This window comes from Colletotrichum gloeosporioides (genome assembly GCF_011800055.1).
Source record: "Colletotrichum gloeosporioides strain Lc1 chromosome Unknown consensus_117, whole genome shotgun sequence".
In the NCBI taxonomy this organism is placed as follows: domain Eukaryota; kingdom Fungi; phylum Ascomycota; class Sordariomycetes; order Glomerellales; family Glomerellaceae; genus Colletotrichum; species Colletotrichum gloeosporioides.
The window spans coordinates 882,300-906,856 of record NW_025544762.1 but is presented as its reverse complement, the minus strand read 5'-3'; the positions used below and the strand labels follow the sequence as shown (position 1 = coordinate 906,856).

Below are 24,557 nucleotides of genomic sequence, written 5' to 3'. Positions count from 1 at the left end.
TTTTTTCCAACTCATGGGTCGATTCCCCACGTTGTGACAGCGCGGATAGTCTTCGTGCAAACCAAGATGCTGATTGAACCGCAAGGATCAAAAAGCTTGACCTTATTTCCCGTCAGCCGGATCGATCGATTACCACAGATCTCCCGCGTATCAGATCTCACAATGCAACATCTCATCTTGCTCAAAATGGTAATACTGCCATATTCGTCTTCTGTTAGACATTACTAAACCACTTGTGTGCCTCGACACGGCTGGACGCAGCGAGATCGCACAAAAGACTTTCTCAGTGTCTCACAGTCAGCAACAACCTCTCTCCCCCTCTCACCTCCTCGTCAAGATCCCAAAGCAATCCCTCACCCAACCAACCCACCCCTTGGCCATCTCAATCGTGTTCATAAGCCTAACCCACCTCCAAACAAAAGCCTCACAATCCTTGTAATCCTCCGCATAAACATCCCATGCCGCGACCTCATCCTCAACTCCGTTTTCCTCATCCTTAATCTTCGGCCCAACAAGCAGAGCCCTCCCGATGACCCCCTCGTCCGCGACAAGCCTCGTGGCAGCATCGACCACGTCCCCAAACCGCGCGCCGCCTGCACCGCCGCCGAGCAAAGCGGCCTCACCGGCGCGGGGAAACATGTTGCTGTCGCTGATGAAGTACGGGCAGAGCATGTTCAGCCTTACGCCGTGCGACATGTACGCCGTCGCGCGCATGGCGCGGAAGAGTCCCGTCACCGCGTGCTTTGACATGCAGTACGGCGTCTGGCCGGGGAGATGGACGACGCCGGCGATGGAGCCGATGAGCAGGACACACCGGTCCTTCGGCTTGGACGAATCGTCTGCGCGCTTCCCGTTGCGGGGAAGCCAGAACATGCCAAGGTTCGTCGTGTAGCTTACCCCTGTGATGTTGACGGCGATGGTCTTGGTGGATGGCTCGCTGGGGGCGTCGGGGTCCGACTTGGAAGCGACGGGCTTGTCAAAGGTGCTGTTATGGCCGACGTGGTTGACGCCTGCGTTGGCGACGACCATGTCGATGGCGCCGTTTGGAGAGAGGCGCGCGGCTTCCTTGAAGAAGTTTACTTGCGATTCCCAGGAGGTAACGTCACAGTTGACGAAGTGGTGAGAGGCATTGGGGTGACTCGTACGGAGTGAGGCAATCAGGGCCTCGCCATCCGAGGCATTGATGTCCCCGATGATGATGTTGGCTCCGTGGGAGGCCCATTCCCGGGCGAAGGCGGCGCCGATGCCAAGGGCTCCTCCGGTGATGAGCACTGTTTTGGATGATAATGTGGATGGGTCATATGGTTTCGTGGTGTCGATCGGCTCCGACAAGCCGGTTGTGGGAATGAGGTTGTGGTACCCTTGTGCGACCGTCATGTTGGGCGGTCAGGCTGCAGAAGATTTGGACTTTGTTGAGACGTGGGAAGGCACCCAGTGGATTGATGCAGGATGAAGCTGCAAAGCAGTTGATACGCGTGAGTATTTGAAGAGGATGGCCCCCGGCTTTGTCTATAGATATATTGCGGAAGACGGAGAGTATGAAGGGATATGCAAAGATGACAGACTGTCTAGTTTTCGAGATTGGACGGCATCCTCAACAAGCCGTGCGATGCGAGGGAATCAATGAGGGACCTCCATCTGTTTGGTGGCTGATGACAGCGGTGCTGGACCCTTGGCGGAGACGCCCAGAGTAAGCACTGTATATTGTAGTGCGATTGCGGCTGAAGCAACTAGCATGTGTCAGCTCGGCTGATGAGAGCCGTTCCTGCGTTGCGTTGTTTCCACACACGACACCCATCGTCGGCGGGAGGATCAGTCCGGCGCGGAAGACGACGAACACGGGCTCGACAGACCGAACGGAACGGAGGACAGGGATATCTCAATTCACCCATCTCGGGCTTTGCCACTGGAGAAACTTTTTGACAAGCCGAGTCAGCGGGGGTCGGTTGAAGAACATTCAACGGCCCCGCTTGCTCCTGAAGGCGCCAGGCCGCGGCGTTAGACTCGTGGCCGACGGACGGAATGGACCGTTTGGTATTTAGAGCAGAAACAGGCGTCGTGTACACTGCGCCAAAGCAGGCAGAGTCAAAAGAGACGGGGGAATGCGTGAGCAGAGCTTGGGGCTTTCGGGGCTCCCAGGCATGTTCCACCACAAACAGTCCAGGGAGTGCCTGCCCGTATCTGTTTCGGTTGTCTCGGCGTCGCAGGGCTGGCTGGTGTTCTTCCGGATGTGATCCAAAATTAGGTTCTGGGGGTTACGGCGGTTTTCGGACGAAGACTGTTTTATGTGCTGCAGCTTGCATGCTTGGTGACAGACAGAGCTTGGGGATGGATGGAGGCTGCTGCTGTTGGCCGCTGCGTGGGACAAGGGCGGGAACCCTTCCTTGCTTTGACGACTACAAGAAACTTCAACCCTTTCCGATGTGGGTTTGATGCTAGAATTCCTGCAGAGGAGAACATAATTACTCCGAAATATCAAATAGAAGGGAATGAACGATGACTGGCTAGCCTGGTCGTGAAGCTCAGTCTGCCCACGCGGGAAGAATGGCGCTTTGTCTCGGAATCATGGCCGTATCCCAGAGCTACCTCTGTTTAACCGCTGGGGTAAAGGAGCCGTGAAGAAAGCCGGACCAGCATCGCGGGTTCTATGCTGGCGACACCTGTGCATGCTAAATTTCAACGAGGAAGATGCAGGTAGGGCGAGAATGAGGCTTGTGTCATCGATCTGCTGGCAGTCGCGTTATCGCGTTGCTCACTGCAACGGGGTCAAGCCGAATACGCCTTCGCGGAGTCTGGCCAGTAAGCTCAATATCGATGTCAAAGCTGAAGTTTGCTTAGACATGGCTTCGATTTCGCCCAAACTCATGAACATGGACAAATGTGTTCAGATTTTCTGCCAGCTAGCCACGTCGGTTAGGATTTGTCGCTGTGAACCTCCTCTCCAAGTACTTCGCTTCGACGGAACTGGCCTTCGGGACGTCGGGTTCGGAAGAGCATAGCAGCCAAGACGGCCACAACGCTTGCTGATAGTGAAAGGTCATGTTTGCCATGTTTTTGCAAGCCTCACAAGGCAGCCCCACTCGCTGGGTTTCTCGTGTACATGAGCACCAACAATGGCATGCTGCAGAGACAGAGCCGTATCGTTCTCCGTCCCCAACGCCAAGCTTTCCCAAGAACCAGCCGAAAGCCCCGCAGGCTACTTTAGTGAACGGTGGGACGCTGTGTTCGTTGTCGTATCGGAAGTCTTCCAGTGGGACACCCTTCCGCCCAGGTACGCACCCTCACCTGTCTAGGGCCGTTTTCAGTAGCCGCCCCCGCTGCCGTTCATTCTTGACGATGTTGGCAATACAAATCATGCAGCTTCCGCCGAAGCATGTGCTCATAACTCGTCATCGCGTGGTGCATTCTTCAGCCCACAGGGTGTTCGTATTTATGAGGAATGACTGCAGGTCCCAGGGTGTATTTCTCTATCGGCTTCTTCTCTGGCTCCGCTGTTGACTCTCTCAGATGCTTCTGACACCGCAGAAACAGAGTTTTTGCACGGAGAGTACGTAACCAAGCCAAGAATGAAGCCGTAGACGACCACTTAGGCAACCGCACGCCGTAGTCAATCTCTCCTGCAAAAGGTGTAGATAAGCGCGAAACAATTGGTGTTCAAGACCAATCATGCCGGGTTTCTGGATGATGAGGCTATGCGCCATTACGGATCGCCAGCAACTTGACAGATGTCAGAAGCAGGCCGCAAGGTACAGACCCGACGACAGGTCCAGTGGAGCGTTGCGCCTGCACGGTACAATATTAGTGGGATACATGACGATAGCCACCACCGTTTGTCTCTGGCAGGCCTTGTCTCGGTGGCAGATCTGCCTACCCGCATATGCCTCCACTAACTCGTCGTGGTAACCATGGTAGAAAAGCTCCGAAGCTAGACCCTGTCGTCTTTCGATCCTTGTGCGCACTGAGTCGAACTCCAAAGTCTGTCGATGTTCAATATGCTGTAGGCTGCGCTAATTCTGGGCCAGATGAAAAGCAAAATTAAAGCCCATCTCCTCCAACGCTCTGCGTTGCTACCCATCCCATGACAGCACGCTCCTCCACTGGTTTCAGGGCTCTGCATCCGGAGGTGACTGGCCATGGCATCCGTACAGTAGCGCCATGCGCTACGGTGCTGCCAGGGGTTATGGGCCAATGAAATAACACTCGTCAAAGTCTCAGTCGAGAGCTTTGCCTGTTGCGGTATCAAAACAACTGCGTATCGAGTCCATGCAATTGCAACATGTGCGACTCCTTCCGCCAGGTTGCTAGTTGTTCTCTACCGCGAGGAGGCGATTTGTAATCTGGACAGCGGTTGAACGACTTGGTATGTCGAAACAAGCGAAGACGATAACTCAAAGTCACGACGGATGTCAGAAAATCGCTGCCGAAGCGATGAAGGTTTTTTGGGGCGCGGGCAAGGTCAAAACTCGCGGCCTTCAAACTCTAAATTGAGAGGAAACAGCACAAGGTGAACTTGTGCAAGGCTGTGGTTCCTCGAGAGGTCCTTGGCCTTTGCGGTGTTGTGAATTCCCTTCCAGCAACGTCTTGCGCATTCTGCAGTTCAGCAAGGCCAATCCTTGGAAATTACCAGCCGCAACACTGTTCAGTACCTCGAGTACCATCAATGAAGTTAACCCAGAAGGCTAGGGGTGGTGAGAATGGTGCCCCTCGGTAGAATGCTTGTACGTCACCGTGGTATGACTTAGAATGCCCATAGTTGTGTGAGTCTGGAGAGAGAGACAGAGAGACGCGGCGACAGAGCTGGATAGGATTTCAGTGTTCTTTTCCTGTCTTTGTCGGCCCTGCGTGGAGATCTCAAGGGGAGTCAGCCCAAGTCTGACATGGATGTCGTCCGTTGTTGCAATACTACCCAACCTCCGCATGTGCCATTTCCCCGCGAAAGATAAGTCGGCATACTGGCCGCGTACCTCCAGCAGTCGATGCACGAGGGTTGCTTTCAAGCACAAGAAGTTGTTTCGGTCCAAATGCTAGGCCTCCTCCTCCGCACAGAGCAGGGCTGATGATTGGCCTGCACCGACGAGTATGGTCCGGATTCCTATATCCTCGTGCTTTGGAAAGGCAACAGAGTACACTAGTGGAGCATTATGACTGGACCCTTGCAGACCGGGTCCGGATAAAACTTGGTGTGGACGGTGTGGCTGTTCATACGTTGACAAAAGAATTGTGTTGACACAGATATGCGATGAGAAGCGGATGGCAGGACAAACCGGATGTCACCAATGAGCCGCAGAAAACAGCGTTGACTACCGGGCCGCGCCTGGAGGAAAACCCAAAATCTCTTGGTTTGCTTGGAGATGACTGGGGACCCGTCATGTGTAAAACGACGTCCAGGGGCGAAATGGTTGGAGGCATGTATCGCCATACATCGATTTAGATACTCGTCACAAAAAGCATGTGAACGACGAGGTGTATGCAGCATACCTCGAAAGTTTTTCCCAAGAGCAGCTGAAGCGCTTTAGGCTTGTCTCCGACAGCATTGATCTTAAGTCCGAGAGCTGTTCCGTTGAAGATTTGATCTAAATCAGTGAAGGCAAAGCTGAAGCTGAGGAAGAAGAATGAGAAAGTCGTCGTCAGCCTAACCATCTGTGAGCAGCAGCAGTTTGGTATGGTGTTTGCATCATCATACGATAGCTCCATGGTAACGCTGATGTCTGGAAAAGTGTTAAGAGCATGGAAGCGGCGACTGTCGTGCAGGCATTGGGAGGTTGAGCAACTGTCTGTCGCAACTTGCAAGTAACTAAGCCAAGCCAGCACAATGATGGCTACGTACCGCGAGAGGCTGGTGTTGGAATAACACTACAGCATGGTGCTCGTAGCCAGTGGTAATTGCGGGTGTGTGATATCGGCATTGGAAAGAACCAGCCAGCGGTACCGTTGCGCAGCCACACTCAACGATGCTCTGTCCCACGTCTCGCGTCTCGCATCTTTTCAGAGTTGCTGTTCGAAAGATTGCTTACGAAAAGTTCCGGGTTTTGCAGAGCGGACGTTTTGCCGAAGGCTTAAGCTCGAAGGTAGCGGGAGTTTACGGTAATAAAAGGCTTGTTTGCGGACGATTGGACGTTCCTTTCGGATGATTTTATATTGTCGTAGTGCTCCTGGAGGTCAAAGTCAGCAAAAGCAGTCGAACGTCGAGGTCGTGTGGGTAGCTCATGTCAGCCTTGATCGACTTTGCGTAGGCTTGAGGGAGAAACAACGAGCAGCAAGAGAGTTCGGCAGGGATGGCAGGGTGCGTCGAACGGCGCGCACCCATCTTCAAAGAGGCAGGACCCACCAAGATATCCTGTTTCGGAAAGGCGCAGACCGGAAGGCGGCTTGTGTGCTAGCGAGCAGGGAAGCAATGCGCTAGGGCTGCATTGGGCAAGGGAAGGTTCTGCTGGCGTGCAGGTGTGCCGCATTCTCGCAAGCGTCGAGGAGGTCGAAGTTGACAAGGTCAAGCCCAGCAGGTCAAGGTCGAAGTTCGGGCTGTGGTTGAGGTCTCTTGGCCACCCTCTCCCCCAAGGACGGGAGGTTCCAGCGTCCTCTTGGAGGTGGCTACGGCCCACCTTCCACCTTCCCCGCCGCCGCTGCATGGCATCGCCTTTCTTCTCGGGGTTGACACATCACATGTGCCTGGGAGTAGGTCAGAGTAAGAACAGTCTTTGCTGTAGAATCATGCGTGGAGATATGTTTCTTAATTAGGCGGACTATTACCGAGGTTCATCGGCGTCTAGCGTGACGTTGAATAAGCGAGAGAGGCTTGCCTCACGTTGCTTCTCAGTGCCTGCGTCTGGTTCGGGTCCAGCTGGGTGGTGTCGATGCCCGAGCAGCCGATCCGGGACGAAGGTGGAAGCGAGAGCCCTCGTAGCGGGAGCCGGGCAATCGGAGACCGGCAGATCACTGGCAGTCCCTTTTTTCTTGGGGTACTTCTTTTATCTTGGTGAAGGTAGGTTGTGTTTGCGGGCAGGTCGGCCACCGTGGGACCCGTGGGATGTAAGTCCCGTCAGCACAGACGGGACGGAATGCCTGCACGATGGGAAACCAGTCGTTCCGCGACTGGCTGAAGGAACTTGCTATCTGCCCGCTCTTGCTGCATACCTCGTACAGAGTACAGATACTACCAACTCGTGCACACTGCGTATTCACCGAAGGTACCTTAGGTAGGAAAGAAAGGGGGCGCGAGTGCCGTCCCTGTCTGGGAAGGCAGGCAGACAGACTTGTTTCTTTCTTCCTCAAGGCCGGGCAGCTTCTGGACAGCAACCTCAAATTCCTCCATTTTTCCCCGTCGCGGGCTTTCGCCTTCCAGGACCACCCACTAGGCCAACATTCTAGTGTGACAGTACCTAGGTAGGTACCTCGCAGAGCCGCGTCCTCCCTCACATCAACAGAATTCTTAATCACGCAATCATACGCATCGGGAGACAGAGGGAGAGAAAGCTGGAATTGGCGATTATTAAGACAGGAAGTCTAAATCCTACCTCATGCACTTCTTGCGCGACTGGCACCGTGACTCACACGGAGTCGCAATCCACTGCCACTACTTCCTATCCCTTTAAAGCCGAGTAGGTGTAATTTAGCGTCCTTTTCAACGCCCAATGATATTAAATAGAGAACGGGGATCTGAGCAAATCAGATTCTGCAGAGAACTCCTCAGTTACTCACTGAGGTAAGCAGAGGAAAACTGGGGAGAAAACCGCGCTAAATTACACCTACTCGGCTTTAAAGGGATGTCCCAGCCAGCAAGTGTGCCCAGGTAGCTCCAGCATCAGAGACGACAGTGTAGCACAGCTCGGGACTTCCTTGGGCATACCGACCAGACTGCTGTCTTCTACTTGACCATCCATTCCGACATGCAGACCCCTATTTGCAGATATTACCGTGGCATGGGTGCGGGTGCGCTGCTCGCCTGCATACGATGCGGCTTATCATGGGTTTCAAGTCTCATGAGGTAGTACGATTATCATTCCCGTCGAGCCGTTGAAGAGCAACATTGGCAACCGTATATGCAGGAGGTGAAGCGGACTGGAAATGATGCGAGGGTGGTACTAGCAGAAAAGCTGACCAGAAGTGTCGGAAGAGTCTCGAGAGCTAGGGACGTGTCTTCTTCGAACTTGACCGCAGGCGAGGCACAGACTGGCCCAAACGAACTCAAATAAGGGTTCAGGTTCAGGCTCTCGCTGCGGCGGATGACAGACTGCCTGGCGTGCCGCCGTAGATGCCACTCCGGAAACCTCAGGGATCTTGGCAGTCGAACCAGGGGCACCACGGCACACCGCACTCCGAGATGTCTGGCTCTTACCAATTACCAGAGCCCACGGCTCAAGTACGCACCACACAGCTTCCTATGTCCCCGTCACCGCGAACTGCACAATGACGATCCATGATGTATGTTGCAGTGGGCTAGAAAGCCACTGCGTCGTTGATGGACGTGGATTTTTGCAAGGCTGGCAGTGGCTGGTTCTCGGCCATAAACCATGTGGTTTTCTTCTTTCTGAACGATTGTCGATGCCGATCTGCAATAGTAACCAGCTTTGTGAAGGACGGTGGCTACCGAGCATTCGGCCGGTGTGCTCGCAGCAAGCAAGCACGGGCAAAGGGTCTTCTTGTCTGGTCTTGGTCTCTCTTCAGGTCCCTTGCTTCGCGGACGTGGTGTTCCTTGCCTAGAGGTGGAGCACCGGGGGATGTCTCTGGCTGCCATTGCTCGTGTGTGCGTCGATACGTACCGGGTCTGGCGTGACGGGCACATGGCCTCGTCTGGTCTGTGGTCTCGCGTGGTAGATCAGGGCCGACAGATCTGTCAAGGGGTTCCCAGGAAACACACTGTACTTTGTAAGGAAAGGCATTCATTCGTAGACCGACTGGCCTGGCCTGGCTTTGGATCTGGCTAAATCCGCACGGATTATTCGTACAACATCTGAGGCCACACTCCACGCTCCCGTGCGGTGGTGAGCTTCTCTGTGACCTGTCTCGACGGATACCAAGAAGCCTACCTATTGGCTTCAAGATGCCATAGAGAGGCACGAGGCACACTTCTCTAGCTCCATGCAATGACCCCGTCCCAATCCTCCCAAGTTTCAGCGGCAGCTTACGGTGCAGGCAGTAGGTAGGCGTCAAGCAAGCAGGGTAGTCGCAACAGACTGAAGATTTTTGGATTTTTTTTTTTTTTCTTTTCCTTCTTTCGAAAGAGGTATTTGGTTTTCTGCGTCACCATACCTATACAATCTCCCATATGATCTCAACTGCCCCTCGAGTTAGGTGTGCGCCGGCATCGCATTGCATCCAACAGCGCAGCGCAGCTCTGGAACCCCGAAGGCGATAACGGCGTGGATGCAGGGCGGCGAGCCTGCCTTGAGTTCGCGACGCTCTTGCCTTATCAAATAATTTTCCATCCACGTGCGCTCCTCCCCCGATGCGTGCGTGCTGCAACATGCAAAAAAGCAAGGAAAGATCACAGGAGCACAGGAGGACATCCAGGGACAGTGCTGCCCTGCCGATAGGTAAGGTAGGCGGCCCCATACCTGCCTCCTATCCCTGGTCCTGCCTTCCCATTCATGGTTTCTGGAGACCTCCCGGTTGGAAACACCGCACCGCGGTCCCTTCCTTCCTTCCTGGCCCCCGAGCACCTCGCCTTACTTGCTTTGCACACTGCTGCTGAATGTCAGGGAGGGAAGGAAGGGCTTGTTTTGTTTTGCAAGTGGAAGTGGCAGGTGCTATCTCTGTGTCGTTCCTTCTTTTCCTGTTTCGAATCATCGTCTCCACTCCCAGTCGACGCCCAGAACTCAGATAGGCGAGAGACGTCGTCGTAGCACGGCACGGCAGACTGCGAAAGTGCGACACTGATGAGGTGCTACACCTCGGCGTAGGAGTTGCGGTGCCCTTCTCCAGCTCGTCCTTCTTCCACCCATCCATGCCCACCCCTGCCTTCCATGCCTTCCAAACCCCATCTGCTGCAACCACTCACAAGCCGACCTTGGATCTTGCGAGCTTCCCCGGGACACGTTCCGCTGCCGCTGCCTCCTCTCCTTTCCTCCGTCCTCCTCTTGGAACGCGAGGCCCTCATCCTGTGTGGTTTAAAGCCGCTGGAGAACAGACAATCCTACTCTGCGTCATTCCCCCCCCCAACACACAGCAAACACCAAGTAGCTTGCATATCATACCTGGTACATGCATCATCTGCGCTCGCACAAAGAGAAACCGAAGGAGCCTCTCACTTTCTGCACGTCCTCACACACTCGCTGCTCGCTCACACACACTCTGTCTCCCACACATAGACGCACATACACACACACACACACACACACACACACACTTTTCAAGCCCTCAAGCAGACCAGCTCATCTACCGCACCACCTTACAGACTGCCAGCCAGACAGACACACGCGCCTCCTGGCAAGCACCAGCCCTCAAACGGTGCCAACGATCGCCGAAAGTCTACAAGACCCCTGAGCCCGGTCGCACTGCTACCACCATCTCCAACCAATCCACGCTCTCTCCTGACGCCGTTGTCCCCTCCAGAGGCTGTGCCACCAGGAAATCCGGTCTAGCACCAAGAGTGCTGGCAGGGGCCTTCCTTCCCTTCTCTTGTCTCTCCTGCTTCGCTCGCCCGCTAGCCTACGTCCCGCCTTCCAGGTTGTTTTGTCTTGCAATTCCCATCCGTCCATTTCGATCAGAAACCTCCTCCACCACCGCTGATACCACCACCACTACCACACACAGGACAGCACCACCAACACCACCACCGACCTACACAGAAGCGACGGTACCTCCATGCCCTTAACCTCGCTCGTACGAAGCACGGTACTTCCTCCACACCCGGCTGCTGGCGCTACAACACCACTGCTGCTGCCCACAGTCTTGCTGTGAGCGCCTTCTCCCTGCCCGCCCTCCCATCTCTCTCTCTCCTCCCTTGGGGGATACTAAGTACATACAGACGCACGCAACAACTCCATCACACCCACATCCCCTCGACCCAGGCGGGCGCCACTGACAAGGAGGTCGTCGACACTATTCGCCAATTTGTCCATATCAAACACTTTCAAAGAAACGACTTTGACGACCATTCAGCGACAACCCCTCCCAAGGCCCTGCTGTCCTCGCAGCCAAAGATAACGCAATTGTCATTGTCAGGGACCGCTACGAGCTAGTCACTTACAGGCGCCGGGAAACTTCTTGGAGTGGTCGCGTCGCTCCCCACCGGGCAAGGTACACAGAAAGTATACATTTCTACATATGCCTTAGCATTGCCTTAGCCCACACCGAACCCTTCCCAACTCTACGCGATCAGCATCTGATTGGTACGATACGTCGCTCCCGAATACTCCAGCGGCGGCGCGCAATTGATACTCCACAACAACTTCCTCCCTTGTCCCTCCCCCCAACCCAAGGCCCAAGTCCAACCGTGACTGGGCTGCGGCCTGGACCAGACTCAACCCTCGAACAAGGGCCACCACCCCAAGGGACACACCGTCGACGCCCCCGGGCCCAGCATCCAGTGGCCACCACGTCCATAGTACGACCGACTCTCGTTTCCACACACCCTCTCTCTCAGCGAGCGTTCAATTGACTGGCCTGCTGCGGGATACCTTAGGTACGTTGGCGTGGGATCTTCCTCGATATTCCCCCCATCTCTCTCATCGTCCATCGTCCTGCAACAACCCTGGGCTTCCGTTTCCCCAAAGTACCTGCTGCGGTATTCAGCCCGGCTTACCTTTGGCTACACAGGCAACCGTGCCTTTTTCGATACTTTTACGCACCAAAAAACCCTACAAGTCGACGTTGTCCTGCAACATCCTTCCGCGCTTCCGCCCGCTCTAATCCCCCCTCCCCTCTCTTTGCCGTCCGCAATCGCGCCGCAGCAGCAGTACAATTCGATATCCCCCCACCCCCGGTTCTCTCACAACCTTCAGGTACCCTTCGTCCTGGGCCCAAAAGCCCCGTCACGGTAGTCGTTCTGTCGACCTTGCTTTAGCCGTCTCCTGGCCTCCGTCCTCGAGTCACCCACCCGTGGCCGTAGCCCAATTGGGTGCCTGTCACCATCAAGCTTCGAGGGGCCCCGGCAAGTCGACCTGCTCTAGCCTGTCATCTGCTGCATACCTACCGCGCGCCGGTACCCAAGTCCCAGTCCTGGTCTCCATCCAGTCCCAGAGGCGACCCGACTCTCGAACGCAACCAGCAGCCCAGCAGCATCCACACTCGCAGATGCGTGCTGTTGCTTCCTTCCCCCATGCTCCTTGAACGAAGCAGGCCAGCCGCCCGTCCTCTCCTGTCCTGACGCACCGCACCGCACCGCGGCGCACCCAACCCAACCCATCAAGGCGCGCACACCACACTATACGCCATTCCTCCTGCTCTTCCCTCACCCTCGCACACTTCCCACCAACACACCTTGTCTTTACGTCCCCCCTCTGCCGTCAACACTACCACCACCTCGCGGTACATTGGCACCGTATCCTTTTCTCTCGTCGTCCCCGAACTTTAAGGCACGATATAACCTTGCGACAGCTCATCTCGCGCTACTCGCACGCTCCCTCTCCTTTCCCTCTCCACCAAAACCGAGTCCAGCCCCCCCAACTTTTCCACATCGCCCTTGTAGCAGGCTGCATTCTTCCATCGCCCTCTGTCTCGCCGCCCCTCAGAGACTGTCGTCGACGCACGATACTTTGGAGCGCGTTTACGACCAGCAATCTGCACCACCCCCTTCAAGTATTCAGGCAATCACTCCTGTGATCAGCGCGATTGTCGCAAGTTTCCAGCAATCTCCTGCAACCACAACGCAACCCCCCGGGAACCACGCGCCAGCGCATGCACCGAACCACCGGCGGATGACCGGCGAGTAAAGGTGAACCAGCCGCGCACATTCGGCCTCATTGGCGATACCTCAACTTTTCTTGAAATGACAACGAGTCGCGCAAGTCCATTCCATCCGACAAATACGATAACGAAGACTGCCATGGCTGCGCCAGCTTTTCTGCAACAATCGCAACCCTTCAGGTCGTCCAACGGCCAACCTGCGTTCCTATCCTCCGTCAATCCCTTCGATACGACGAAGCCCGTAGGCACCCCGTTCGCTAACGCAGGTCCCGCCGCTTCTTCCGTCCTCATTCGCCGTCTCCCTTTGAACACTTCCGAAGAGTCGCTCCGCCTCATGGTCGTGTGGTCCAAGGAATTGGTGGATGTTGAGGTTCTTCCCGTGGACCATTCAGATGACAAGGGATTCCGATCGGCCATTTTGAAGTTCAGGACCACGAACGGCGCGATCGAGGCGAAAAACATGTTGGACGGGAAGTCCAATATTTCCAACGACGCGAACATGATTGTAGAGATTCTTGGAGGAAGTCCAACCACCTCGAGGCGATACGCCGAGCCTGCAGGCACTGGGCCGTCAAGCACCGCTTCCTCTGCGACATCCTCTGCGCCAACATCGCGACAGCCATCGCGATTCAACGGGGGTTTTCAGCCTCTCGAAAAGATCTCGCCGCCCCTGAACGCTATCTACGGCTCCAGCGAATTGCCAAATCCCGAGTCCAGCGCGCACTACCAGAATCTGTTCTCCCCGCAGTCACCGATCGGAAACCATCTGTCGGAGCGAACTCGCGCCACAGGGAAATCGATGATCAATGACGACGCCGGCGACGACGACGACACTGGTGAGTTGCTGAAGGATCCGGTCGCCTACGCGGAAAACGGCGCCACGTCCCAGCGACGGGCCACTGCCCCACAGCTACCCATCTCGCGTCTGGCCAACCTATCCTTAAACACCAGCTCGTCTTCTGGCCCATCATCTCTGCCACAATATGGCCAGCAAGGAATGGGAACGATGTCGGCTCACCCAGCTACCATGTCGCCAACCGTCTTGGGCAGCGGCCCACACGGGGGGGTGCCCTTTCACTTGGCAGGTGGCCACCCGTACGCCCGGCATAACTTCCCCCCGGTGAACCCAGCCGACCAGAACCCGCCGTGCAATACTCTATACGTCGGCAACCTTCCCATCGACACTTCCGAGGAAGAGCTCAAGGCCATGTTCTCCAAGCAGCGAGGATATAAGCGCCTCTGCTTCCGGACCAAGCAGAACGGCCCCATGTGCTTTGTTGAGTTTGAGGACGTTTCCTTCGCTACGAAGGCTCTCCACGATCTCTATGGCCAGCCCTTGCACAACAGTGTCAAGGGTGGCATTCGCTTGAGCTTCTCCAAGAACCCTCTCGGCGTTCGATCTGGTCAAACTCCCGGCCAGGCCACTTCACCCATGGGGGGCATGATGACGGGTTCTACAAACGGTTTCAAAACCGCCAATGGACCCCCTCCGGGCCTCGCAGCTCCTCCAGGCCTCGGCGCTGGCCGCTTCAACGGTGGTTCGGCCGCACAGTCGTACACTGTTGCTGGATTTCCAGCTAGCAGCAACAACAATGTATGGAATGGGTACAGCGGCGCCATGACGGCCGGCGGGCCTGGATCTTTGATGAACGGAAACAATTCCAACTACCTGCCACCTCACATGCTGGGCAGGTAAATGCTCAGAGGATGGGCTCAAGCTGCCCTAGGGCATTGGGACGCATTGTGGCGAAATAATTGGGCGTTACGGTGTTCCAGGATGAATATACGACGACATTGAGGTCACCCGACGGACTGGGGACGGCATCGACGGATAGTCCGTCTCGGGACATTGTCTCTCTACCCAAGCTTTTCAACGGGTTCAGACCCTGGGTTTGCGGCACTCTTTGCCACACGGCGCATACGCATTTACATTGGCATTTCATCTCGGCACTCATCTTCACATTTCTTATATTAACTCTACACGATTCCCATCTTGGCTTTGAGCGACTGGGCCCTCTTTATGATTCGGAGTCGCGTGAGCTTCTCGGGAACGGAAGACGTGCATCAGGAGGCGCTTCGTTATGGGCTACCTCGGTCCAGGAACGCGGCAATGTCGAGGTTTTGATTGAAGTAGTTCGGTTTAACTCTCGTTTCTTTTATTCCCCCCTTTTTTGTTTTCGATAATGGCGCCGGTCTGGTTTCCTTTCTTTCATTCAGCATGGCGCGTGGATCGGACATTTACTACGGTAGACGAGCTTCGGGGAATCTAGTCTCACGTCCCTGCGGACTATTATACCCTGCGCCAGCGACTCGAGGACGGAGTTTCTGGGTTCGATACGTTTTGCGATGCTGTTTTGCGAAGCATTCTCAGGATCTGGGGCAATGGGACTAAGGACAAAGAAACTCGCGGGGAAATGGGATATTCACTGGCACAGCGATTAGCGATTGATGCGTACGGGGGAGCGTTGTGTTGGGTTTTCAGGAGCATGGCATGAGTCAACCAAAAAGAGAAAATGCCCAAAAGCACAGAAGAAAGCGAATGGATTCAAAGTTGATCTAACAGAAAACACCCTCAAAAGGCACGGAGGCCGAAAGTCATCTTTTTAATCGCGCGCAACACACGTTTGGGTCATAAAGGACACGGGTTTTTAAAGAACGCAAACGAAAGAGAGAAGGCGGAGGTTATGCGGAAAGGAAGAGAAGGCAGTCTGGCAACGGCGCGTCCTCCATTCTGGGCATGGGAGGCAAGGCTGCATCTGTTCCGTCTGTCAGGCACGCACAAAGGCATGGGTACGCATTCAACCGGGGTTCTTGTTTGGCATCAAAGACGGGAAGGGAACCTCCAGCATCACGCAACGCACAATGGTTGGGACACTCTGTGAGCAGGCTGCGTCGTGGGGACCGAAGAGGCGGGGTTGGAAGGGTTGTCCTGGCGGGAAGACGCCCATTCCCGGCGTTTTCTCCAATTGTTTCGTTTTTTGACGTGTTTCCTGTGTTGTTTCCTTTGCCAATTTTCTTTTTCACCATTGAGAGCGAAACATACCCCCTTATGGGATTACTATTTAGGCCAAGAAAGGAGTTTGATTTCTGTTGTGACTAGACAACCCGGGACCCAAGTTTTTGCCCATGATCTGGACCGGACCCATTGAGGTTGTGACAGCGCGTGACGATCCCGTTCCCGGTGGGAAGGTAAAGTTTTGGTGGGCTGGGTGGGTTCCGCGGCCTGTTTTTCGGTTGGGGGGAAACAGCAACTGCCAACACCTTTCTGTCCCCCCTCTCCAGCCGCCACCACACACCCCCGCTTGATGGACAGGAACCCGAAGCTGGGCCGGGTGGGTGATGGGTCACCCTACTTCACGTCGCACAAGGTCGGAAGGGCCCCGTCTTTGGTTTAGTCGCGTCGCCGCCGCCCTTTCGCGCTCGCTCGCGCGCGCCCACGATGTATTTTCGGGGGGCCGAGGAGGGATATCCCTGAGCCCCCGAGTTACAGTGTTTGCATTGCCGCGGGTTTTATTTCCCCCCTGTGCCAGTTCCATTGCCATCGGTGGTCCCCTATTTTTTCCTGGTCCCTTTCTGAATTGCCTGAGCCTTACGCTATCTCTGTTTATCTACCCCGGATGATCCAGCTGGAAAGATGGGGGCGCGGATTTTTTTTTCCTCTCGGCAGTGTCTTGGCGTTTTGCTCGCTCGACCCTTTCGTCTTCTTTCGAACTCGTGATTTTCTGGAGTACATGTTACGGACACGCCATTGAAGATACAACTTGAGCATTGCGTTCATCGACTCGTCATAGGTCGTTTTTGAGGTGGCGCGGTGAAGCCACCATAACGACGCCTTACAATTTGACTTCCCCTCAACACTATGGCGCTCAACAACTAAAGACTAGGACTACATTATCTTCATTGACGCCTCCTAAGCCTCATCAGGTATAGATAGATGGTCAAAAAGGCAAAAAGAATCTCCTCGACGGGGAATTGAACCCCGGTCCCCGGCGTGACAAGCCGATATCCTCACCACTAGACTATCGAGGATCGGTGTTGTTGTTGAATGGAGTGGCAAGTTTGGTGCTCAAGACCCACACCAAAGCGGGCAAGCGAAGGTCCTCAGCTCAGATGCCCCGATCTCGACTACGTCGAAATGTTTTCTGTGGTTTTAGTATATATTCGCGATTATGTTTTCTTTCGTCTCTGTCTCACCTTGGATAGTCTTTTCTTAGATGATGAAAGAATACATCCCGCGCAAGTCGAGCCATGTGAATTCCAAACATTACGCAGAAACATCACATAGTCTCGATGCATGTTTGGTTCTTTGTGAGCAATTACCTGTCATGGTCTTCAAAGACCGCAGAATTTCGACAATGGAACGTCGGTGGGGTAGGTTTCCGCTTTGGATCATGCTGCCTCTACTCAGAAATAAGAAAAGTGCCATTTTGGCAGCGTGCATCTCGCAAAGGATACTACAGAAGGAATTATTGTCTCGTTGGCAGAAAAGCTCCGCTCCCACAATCACCCATCGCCCGTATCTACGTGATTTGTGACTGAACGGGGTCCCCCGACTTGGCAACCCGGATCCAGCGATGTGCATCATCAAACGCATCTCCTTGCCGTCTAGATCCCGCAGGCGTGCGGTCCGAAGGCCGCAGCACACCGGCCGCCTTTTTTGGTTCATCGTACGATTGAACTTATTCCCGTTATTTTTCGTCCCCATCGATTGTGCTCTAATACGTCCGCGGGGCAGTTCCGACTTTCTCTCCACAAGTGATCTGCCCGCCAGGTGCCATGTATGTCTTGGACCGTTCGCCGTCGCGGTCGATTTGCATTTCTCAGATCTACCTCCCCGTCGAGAGAGAGGGGTTTGCGATGGGCGGCTAGGAGATATAATGAGATGGAGCGGGCCGCACGCGCGCGCGGGAAGTGATGCGACACGGGGACTCTCTCTTCTTCCTTCCTTTTTTCGTCGTGTATGCATTTTCTCCTGGGCTACTTATCTGACAGCGCGATCGTAATTGTTTCTGGAAAAGGACTGAACGCTACAAACGGCGGTTTCCTGTTCGAAATGACAGATCAACAGAACCTGTAAAAAGCGAAAGTTCCGACACGAGAGAATGTCCGAGAAGGCGGCGTCTCGACGCAGTTCCAAAGCCGGTTCGCCGGCCGCAGCTGCGTCCTCCCCGCCAGCGGTGACGGAGGGCCAGATCACAGCGCATCTCGACATCGAGATTGACGCGGAAGATGTGGGGAAGCACTTGTTTTGGTTGTATTTGTCTTCACGGCTAAGTGTCTGTACAGCCCGCGGACAATGATAGTGTTTTCGACACTGCGAGTGTAAGAGCGCCGGGCTTTTGTCGTACTGCGCGGTAGCGAAGGCTGACTTGTCGCAAGCTCGCCTCGTCAACCACCAGCGTCAATGAGTCGATTCTCAACTACCGGACGGAGAATGGGAGGACGTATCACAGGTATAAGGAGGGCAGTGAGTCTTCTACACATGGCCCGCCTTCGGCAGATACGCGCTGACGTTGCATGGAAGAATACATGTATCCCAACGACGAGCAGGAAGTCGATCGACTGGGTATGCCTCATCCGGGTGACTTACACTCACAGCTGCTGACCAGTCTTCTCAGATCTTCAACATAACATGTACCTCCTCACATTTGACAACAAGCTCGGCACGGCGCCGCCGAACGATATGGACTCACACATCGGGCGCGTGCTCGACTGCGGGACGGGAAGCGGAATCTGGGCCATTGAATTCGGGGACGAGCACCCGGAGGCCGAGGTATATCTGGACCGGCTCCGACGGACTTGACTTGTGGCTGACGATATCGATGTGCCAGGTACTCGGGGTTGACCTCTCTGCTAATTTTCCAGAGTAGTAAGTCTGCCCAAGCGAAGTTGCCTGAAAGTCGTTTGAGCTTACCACATTCAGTGTTCCGCCGAATGTCAAATTCGAGATCGATGACATTGAGGAGCCATGGACGTGGTCACGCCCCTTCGACTACATCCACAGCCGGATGATGACATCGGCTATCAACGACTGGAGGGCATATCTCGCGCAATGCTACGAGTGAGTGGCCAATAGAAATGCTTGTTGTCACGTTCATACAGCAGCTGACGCGAAGCCCGATAGCCATCTCAACCCTGGGGGCTACCTCGAGCTTAACGACGCCGACGTGAACCCCTTATCCGACGACGGCACCCTCAAGCCCGACTCGGCTCTGTCGAGATGCATGTGCATGATGGCAGAGGCCTCGGAGATCTTGGGCCGCCCGTTTGTCGATGTGCAGGGGTTGAAAGACGTCATGGTGGACGTGGGTTTCGAGGACGTTCATGTCCATCGTTTCAAGTGGCCCACGAATCCGTGGGCGAGACATTCAAAGTACAAAGAGCTCGGTTTCTGGTGCGAGGAGAATTTCGCCGGGAATTGGGAAGGTATTATCATGGCGCCGTTCACGAGGGGGCTGAAGTGGACTAGAGAGGAGACGATGGTGTTTGCGATGGAGGTGAGGAAGGAGCTGAAGGACAGGAGTATCCATGCGTACTTCTCCATGTAAGTTGTAGTTGAGTTGTGCTGGCGGCGGTACTGACTTGACACGTAGATGGTCGATATACGGACGGAAGCCTGGAGGAAGATGAGCCGATCTCTGGCCATCGCTGAGGCACTGCATGAACACCCCAAAGAGCCGGTTGAGCGGTGGCTAGTACAACGGTAACAACTGTACTTCAATAGACACAGCTGTCCTGGAGGCAAAGCATCCCTACTCTCCCTGTTGTGCATTTTGTCCTCATCCATCGGCAATGGATCAAGAGGCGCTGGTGCAAGTGACCCGAGAAGTTACGTGATCAAGGTTGGGCATCAGGCCACCTCCATAATCGATCAGTTGTACTGCATTTTGAATGTCTCAATAGCTCTCTTCCTTTGGTAACCAATGCGGAAGGTCCACGAGAATTAGAGCCATGTATGGAGATGCGCTGTTTGAGACATGAGCTCTGCGCTGGCAAAGTCACCGACCAAGCTCTCAGAGACATTGGGGAACAACTGCCGTATCGCGTTAGCGACCAAAACCCAACTAGGATTGACAGCTTCTCTGAGGGTTGCAAGAGCAGCGTGTCGTAAAAAGCCACCGAAACGGCCGCTACACCCATTTCCCCAACTGACGGGCTTCGATATCGTGGCGTCTCAGACACGTAGACCAGATTTGGGAGGCAACCACGTTGCCTTTGGGGTTAGAGAGGTGTGGTGGATGGGGAAGATCTCCATTGGACATCAAACCTTGGATGTCGGTTCTCATTCGTCCGCCGAGGGGGCTAATGGTGTGAAGGCGACCTCACGCGTGGGATGTTGGAGGTGTCCTCTGAGTCTGAGGTTGCATCGCGGGCGGCGGCGATGGAGAAGGAAAAAAGCTGCCGTTTCGGGCGCCGTCTGCCTCGGCGCGTGGGACATTCGGCCTCGGCCATGGGGTGGGATGTCGGCACTTGCGCCACCCGAAAACTGCGAAGCTCGGATCGAGAGCAGCAAAAGCAATGCCATGGTGAAATGCCGTTTATTTTCCGCATTTTCCGGCATCATGTGAGATCACAGGCTAGATGAGGGTAAGCAATTTGTCAGTGCCGAGAGCGAGGCAACCGCAAAAGACTGCGAAGCAGCCGGCTGCTGGGGTGCAGTTGCGCAATGGGATGAGATGAACATCTCAAGACAAGAGATGAGAAATGCAGGCAGCCTGAAGCTGCCTCTCGCCCGCAAGATCCTGCAGGCTAAATCGAATCTGCGCCGCAGGGAAAAGATGCGCAGAAGAGGCGCGCCCGCGCAACCTCATGATATGCCCTGCCTCTTCTGACGTGTTCTAGGCCGCTTTGTCCTCGGTGTGGCGCCCAGAAGTGACGGTTGCTGGCTTGCGCCGCGTGTGCGCGGGCGCCGACGAATGGCAGCGTGACAGCGACATTGTCAGTTTCGTCTAGCAAACGGATGGACGGGCGGTATGGGACGGCTCTTGTTGTCCCCTAAGCCTCCCGAAAGGGGTCCTTGGCAATCGTCTTGGTGTAGACATGTACACACTGGGTGGGCGGGGAGTGACTGGAGGTGTGTCTCGTGAGTGTGGTCGCGTTCAGTAAAGCTGGTCTTGGAGCAGGCGGGCGGACGTGGCTGGTGGGATTCGCTTCACCGGTGAGGGGCCCTAGGGACGGGACGGGACCGGTGAATGGTGGTGAGTGAGACTTGGTACGCGGTTGATTTTCGAGGTGGGATGTATGTGAGGCACAGCAATAGTGTGTGTGAGAAAAGTTGGAACCGAGGCAAGCCGCTAGGAGATGGAGGGTGGTTGTGGCAGGGGTTCTGGGGCGCGAGGAGAAAACTGTCACGTTGGGAATCGAATCCACATCGGACAGTGCTCTTAGTAGCCCTTGATTAGCGAAAAGTGCGAAAAGCTCGAAAGAGACCTATTCGAAACGTTGAAGAAGTGTGATGACGCCTGCATATGGAGATTGTCGATTTCCGTTGGCGATGGTGGTGTTGTTGGTGTGTGAGCAGGGAAAACGTGGAGGTGGCGGCGGTCTGGGCCTTCTGTTCTGCAGTGCACATCACCTCGACCAGGAAGGGGCGGCGTATCGGCGATCCGGCCCCGGGCCCGACGGGCGGGTCCGGTGGTGATTAATGTGGACCTGCTTCCACCGGTGGTCCGGGGCTGCGGTCGTGCGACCCCATCTCGTTCGAGGACGGTGCATCTCGTGCAACGGCGGTTGTAAGCGGACATGATTTTCGCCGCCGTGTAACCCGCCCGGTGTGAGCTGTCATTTGGAGGCGCTGGGAGGGGGAAACAAGGCAAGGTTCTGGCCATCGGCTGACCCTTGAGGCTGAACGTGGATGGGTTCGTCGAGAGATCATCCGCCAAGCGCGAGGGGTGAGACGATGTGAGCTGACTTGCATTTCCCGGTATACGGCGCTTCGGATGAGGAAACGAGGCACGGCAGGCGCTTGACTCGGGTGCGTGACACGGATACGAACGGCATGGTCGTTATGAGGGGAGGCATGATAGACCTGCTCCGTCACAACCGTGTGTTGAGGCTCTATGTCCAACCAATTCACTCTAGATCGTGGGCTTTCGCGAATATTGGCGCCCCGAAAAGTAACATCAGGTCAAGCAAGTGGGCTCGAAAACGTAGGCGTGTTCTGACTTGCGAGCCTGATGACCCGGAAATTTTGCGTCTACGGAGAGGAACCGCTATTCCATTTTCACGGAGATAACCTGGGGTAGGAAATTGCTTATTGTAATGTCCTACCAAGGGAGGGGAAGGACGATGAAGCTTGAAAGTCTTACTAGGCTAGGGTGCGGTGGATGACCAGCTCATCATTGTCATGCTACTACTTCAACGCGTATGTTGGTAGGCCCTGTTTGTAAATGTAATCCAATTTTTTGAATCTTGGGACAGTTTTAAACGATAAATGATGGGAGGTTCTTAGAATGTGTACATGACTGACGTAATGCTTCTCATTTGCGTTCATACAAGTAATTTAGGATAAGTCACTCCGATGACTAGATGAGACGTATGAAATCTCCCTGATTGTAAAACTAAGCTTTTTACACATTCTACCATGTTATCATGGTCACTTTCAGCAGATAATTAGGAGATTACTCAAATGAACGGAATATGAAATACAAACGTATGAGTAGACGGGTTGCGCAGGAAATGAGAAGTCCACCTCAGAGAAGCAAGCTCGCGATCCAATCGACGGTATTGCGAGGATTCTGTGCATTCTTGGTGACGGAACAGACGTTGCTGAGAATTGGATGCAACTGCCTCGTGTGTCTGCTTAGTTGTGGTTATGTACAATGCTTCATGCCTCCGTTCAGAATGGGTTTAATCCTTAGCACATCTGAGAGCTTCATGGCTGCCAGGAAAGCCCAGACCAGTAATTCTAGCTATTTTCGTGTTTTGGTGCGTGGTTTATCGAGTGAAGAGGCTACTTCGTGATCTGAGTGACGGCTTGGACGCTGCTATGGACGCGACTTGACTTCGACCCGAGCCCAATCGCATTCTATGCCGCCATCTGTGACAAGTCTTTTTTTGGAAAAGAAAGTCACCAGTGGGGTTCATCGTTCGCTACTTCTCTTCTCACTCGAACTAGTCTTTAATATTCATGATATGCGTCCGAGCCGAGCTGAGTTGTGATTTAGTACCCGCGACGTTGTGAAAGGCGCCCTCCACCATAGGCCTTTCCTCCACCAAGCCAACATTGTTTCCACTGATCGACGACTGGCCGTCGACAGTCTCTTCAAGTGCTCGCGCCCGAAACTTATACATGAATGGAAACTCCAGTAGAAATGGACAGATCCAAAACCAAGTCCTCGAAAATTGATATGGATTATGCTCATGTGACAAGGAATGGAGTCACGAAACCACGTAAGGACTGCTCAGGCAAGAGATGGGATCTGTTGGCACAACACCACCTGAATAGCGGAAGTTTCTCTGACTGGTCTCAATGGTACTTAGTATTCTGGTGATCCTAGCTTCATATTGTTCCAGGCTTCGCGTCGTCGACCGCAGTTGACCCCTTAATCCGATACCGATCCGAAGCGAGATCACAGCACACCGCCCAAAACCCCAGCTGAACGACGATAAGATTCCAAGCCAATCTTGATCCCCATGCATCCAGCTCAGGCCATTCTCTTGGTACCGTCGCCGTCCCCTTTCTCGTCTAAATCACATCTTCGGGATGTCCTTCTTGGGAGAGTAGACCCAGGGAACGACCACTAAACCCACAACGTCAGTTTTTCATTCTCCTGTGCCTCTTGCTCTTGACTCATGGCCTCTCATGGATCATCGGGAAGACAAAAAGACTTACTGGCGTAGACCTTGTCGTCGCGGTACAGCAGACGGATGCGGTTCGTGCCGTCGTCCTCGGCGACGATGATCTCGACGTCCTTGCCGTGCTTGGCTAGGATCTCCTGGACATCCTTCTGGATGACGGTGGCGCGGGTGAAGAAATGCTTGAGCTCGTCGTCCATTTCTGCCTGTCTTATGGGGGGGAGAGAGGTTGTTCTGGTATGTGGTTGAGATTTGGTTTCGGTGATGTGAATATTTGCTGGCGGGTTGTTTGGCTTGGGAATTGTTTGGTGGAAGATTTGAAGACAACCGCAGGGCAAGCAGAATTTTCTGATTGTTCTTTCGAAACAAAACGTCGAAAGAGAGGAAGGGGCTTGGTCTGGTTTGAGGGCGGGTGCACTCGCCGAGGGGAGATTCACAAGGCGGCACCCGTTGAGAGATGGATTTGAGGGGACTCGGGATGGGAGGCAGTTGATACTCGAGCGGCTTTGGGGAAGATGATCGGTCGCAGGAAGCGGTCAAGCTTGACTGCGGGTCGAGGAGATCAAGAATACCACCGGTTTCTTCCAAGTCGTTTAAGGCTGGTAATATTGCCCCAGCTTATAGTTCATCGGTGATCTGGTACAAATGCTATCAAGGCATGATGCCATGTGAAGGAAGACAGAGCCCTTCACCCATGGGACAAGGGGGTTGCAAAGACAAAGGGAAGCCATATAACAAATGAGAGTTCTCAGACACAACCTCAAATGCTAATAATACTTAGAACATACTGCCAAGAGCATGATTCCCTATGTTCATTATCAAGAAGTGTTGGTATTGGTTTTCTCCGATTTACGCTTCACCCACCATACGCCTGCCTAGAGATTATCTCGAGTGTTTTGAGATGAAATCCACAAAGA

General features: G+C 54.4%; 4 protein-coding genes across 4 annotated transcripts; 2 read left to right on the top strand and 2 right to left on the bottom strand.

Moving 5' to 3' along the window:
- Nucleotides 1-214: 214 nt before the first annotated feature.
- On the bottom strand, nt 215-1,377 carry GCG54_00009214 (Dihydroanticapsin 7-dehydrogenase; the record flags this gene model as incomplete). Its single annotated transcript, XM_045409163.1, has 2 exons — nt 215-278; nt 326-1,377. 2 exons carry the CDS (start codon nt 1,375-1,377, stop codon nt 215-217), a joined length of 1,116 nt encoding a protein of 371 aa, XP_045256408.1.
- Nucleotides 1,378-12,231: 10,854 nt separating this feature from the next.
- GCG54_00009213 (Cell wall integrity protein scw1) lies at nt 12,232-14,539 on the top strand (the record flags this gene model as incomplete). Its single annotated transcript, XM_045409162.1, has 3 exons — nt 12,232-12,235; nt 12,277-12,465; nt 12,669-14,539. The coding sequence occupies 3 exons, from the start codon at nt 12,232-12,234 to the stop codon at nt 14,537-14,539; spliced, it is 2,064 nt and encodes a 687-aa protein (XP_045256407.1).
- Nucleotides 14,540-17,945: 3,406 nt separating this feature from the next.
- Nucleotides 17,946-19,473, top strand: GCG54_00009212 (Secondary metabolism regulator LAE1; the record flags this gene model as incomplete). The annotated part of the gene is made up of 9 exons (XM_045409161.1): nt 17,946-18,074; nt 18,130-18,165; nt 18,202-18,310; nt 18,368-18,409; nt 18,462-18,616; nt 18,675-18,712; nt 18,767-18,904; nt 18,968-19,387; nt 19,437-19,473. The coding sequence occupies 9 exons, from the start codon at nt 17,946-17,948 to the stop codon at nt 19,471-19,473; spliced, it is 1,104 nt and encodes a 367-aa protein (XP_045256406.1).
- Nucleotides 19,474-23,535: 4,062 nt separating this feature from the next.
- GCG54_00009211 (uncharacterized protein) lies at nt 23,536-23,840 on the bottom strand (the record flags this gene model as incomplete). Its single annotated transcript, XM_045409160.1, has 2 exons — nt 23,536-23,585; nt 23,678-23,840. The coding sequence occupies 2 exons, from the start codon at nt 23,838-23,840 to the stop codon at nt 23,536-23,538; spliced, it is 213 nt and encodes a 70-aa protein (XP_045256405.1).
- Between the last annotated feature and the right edge of the window lie 717 nt (nt 23,841-24,557).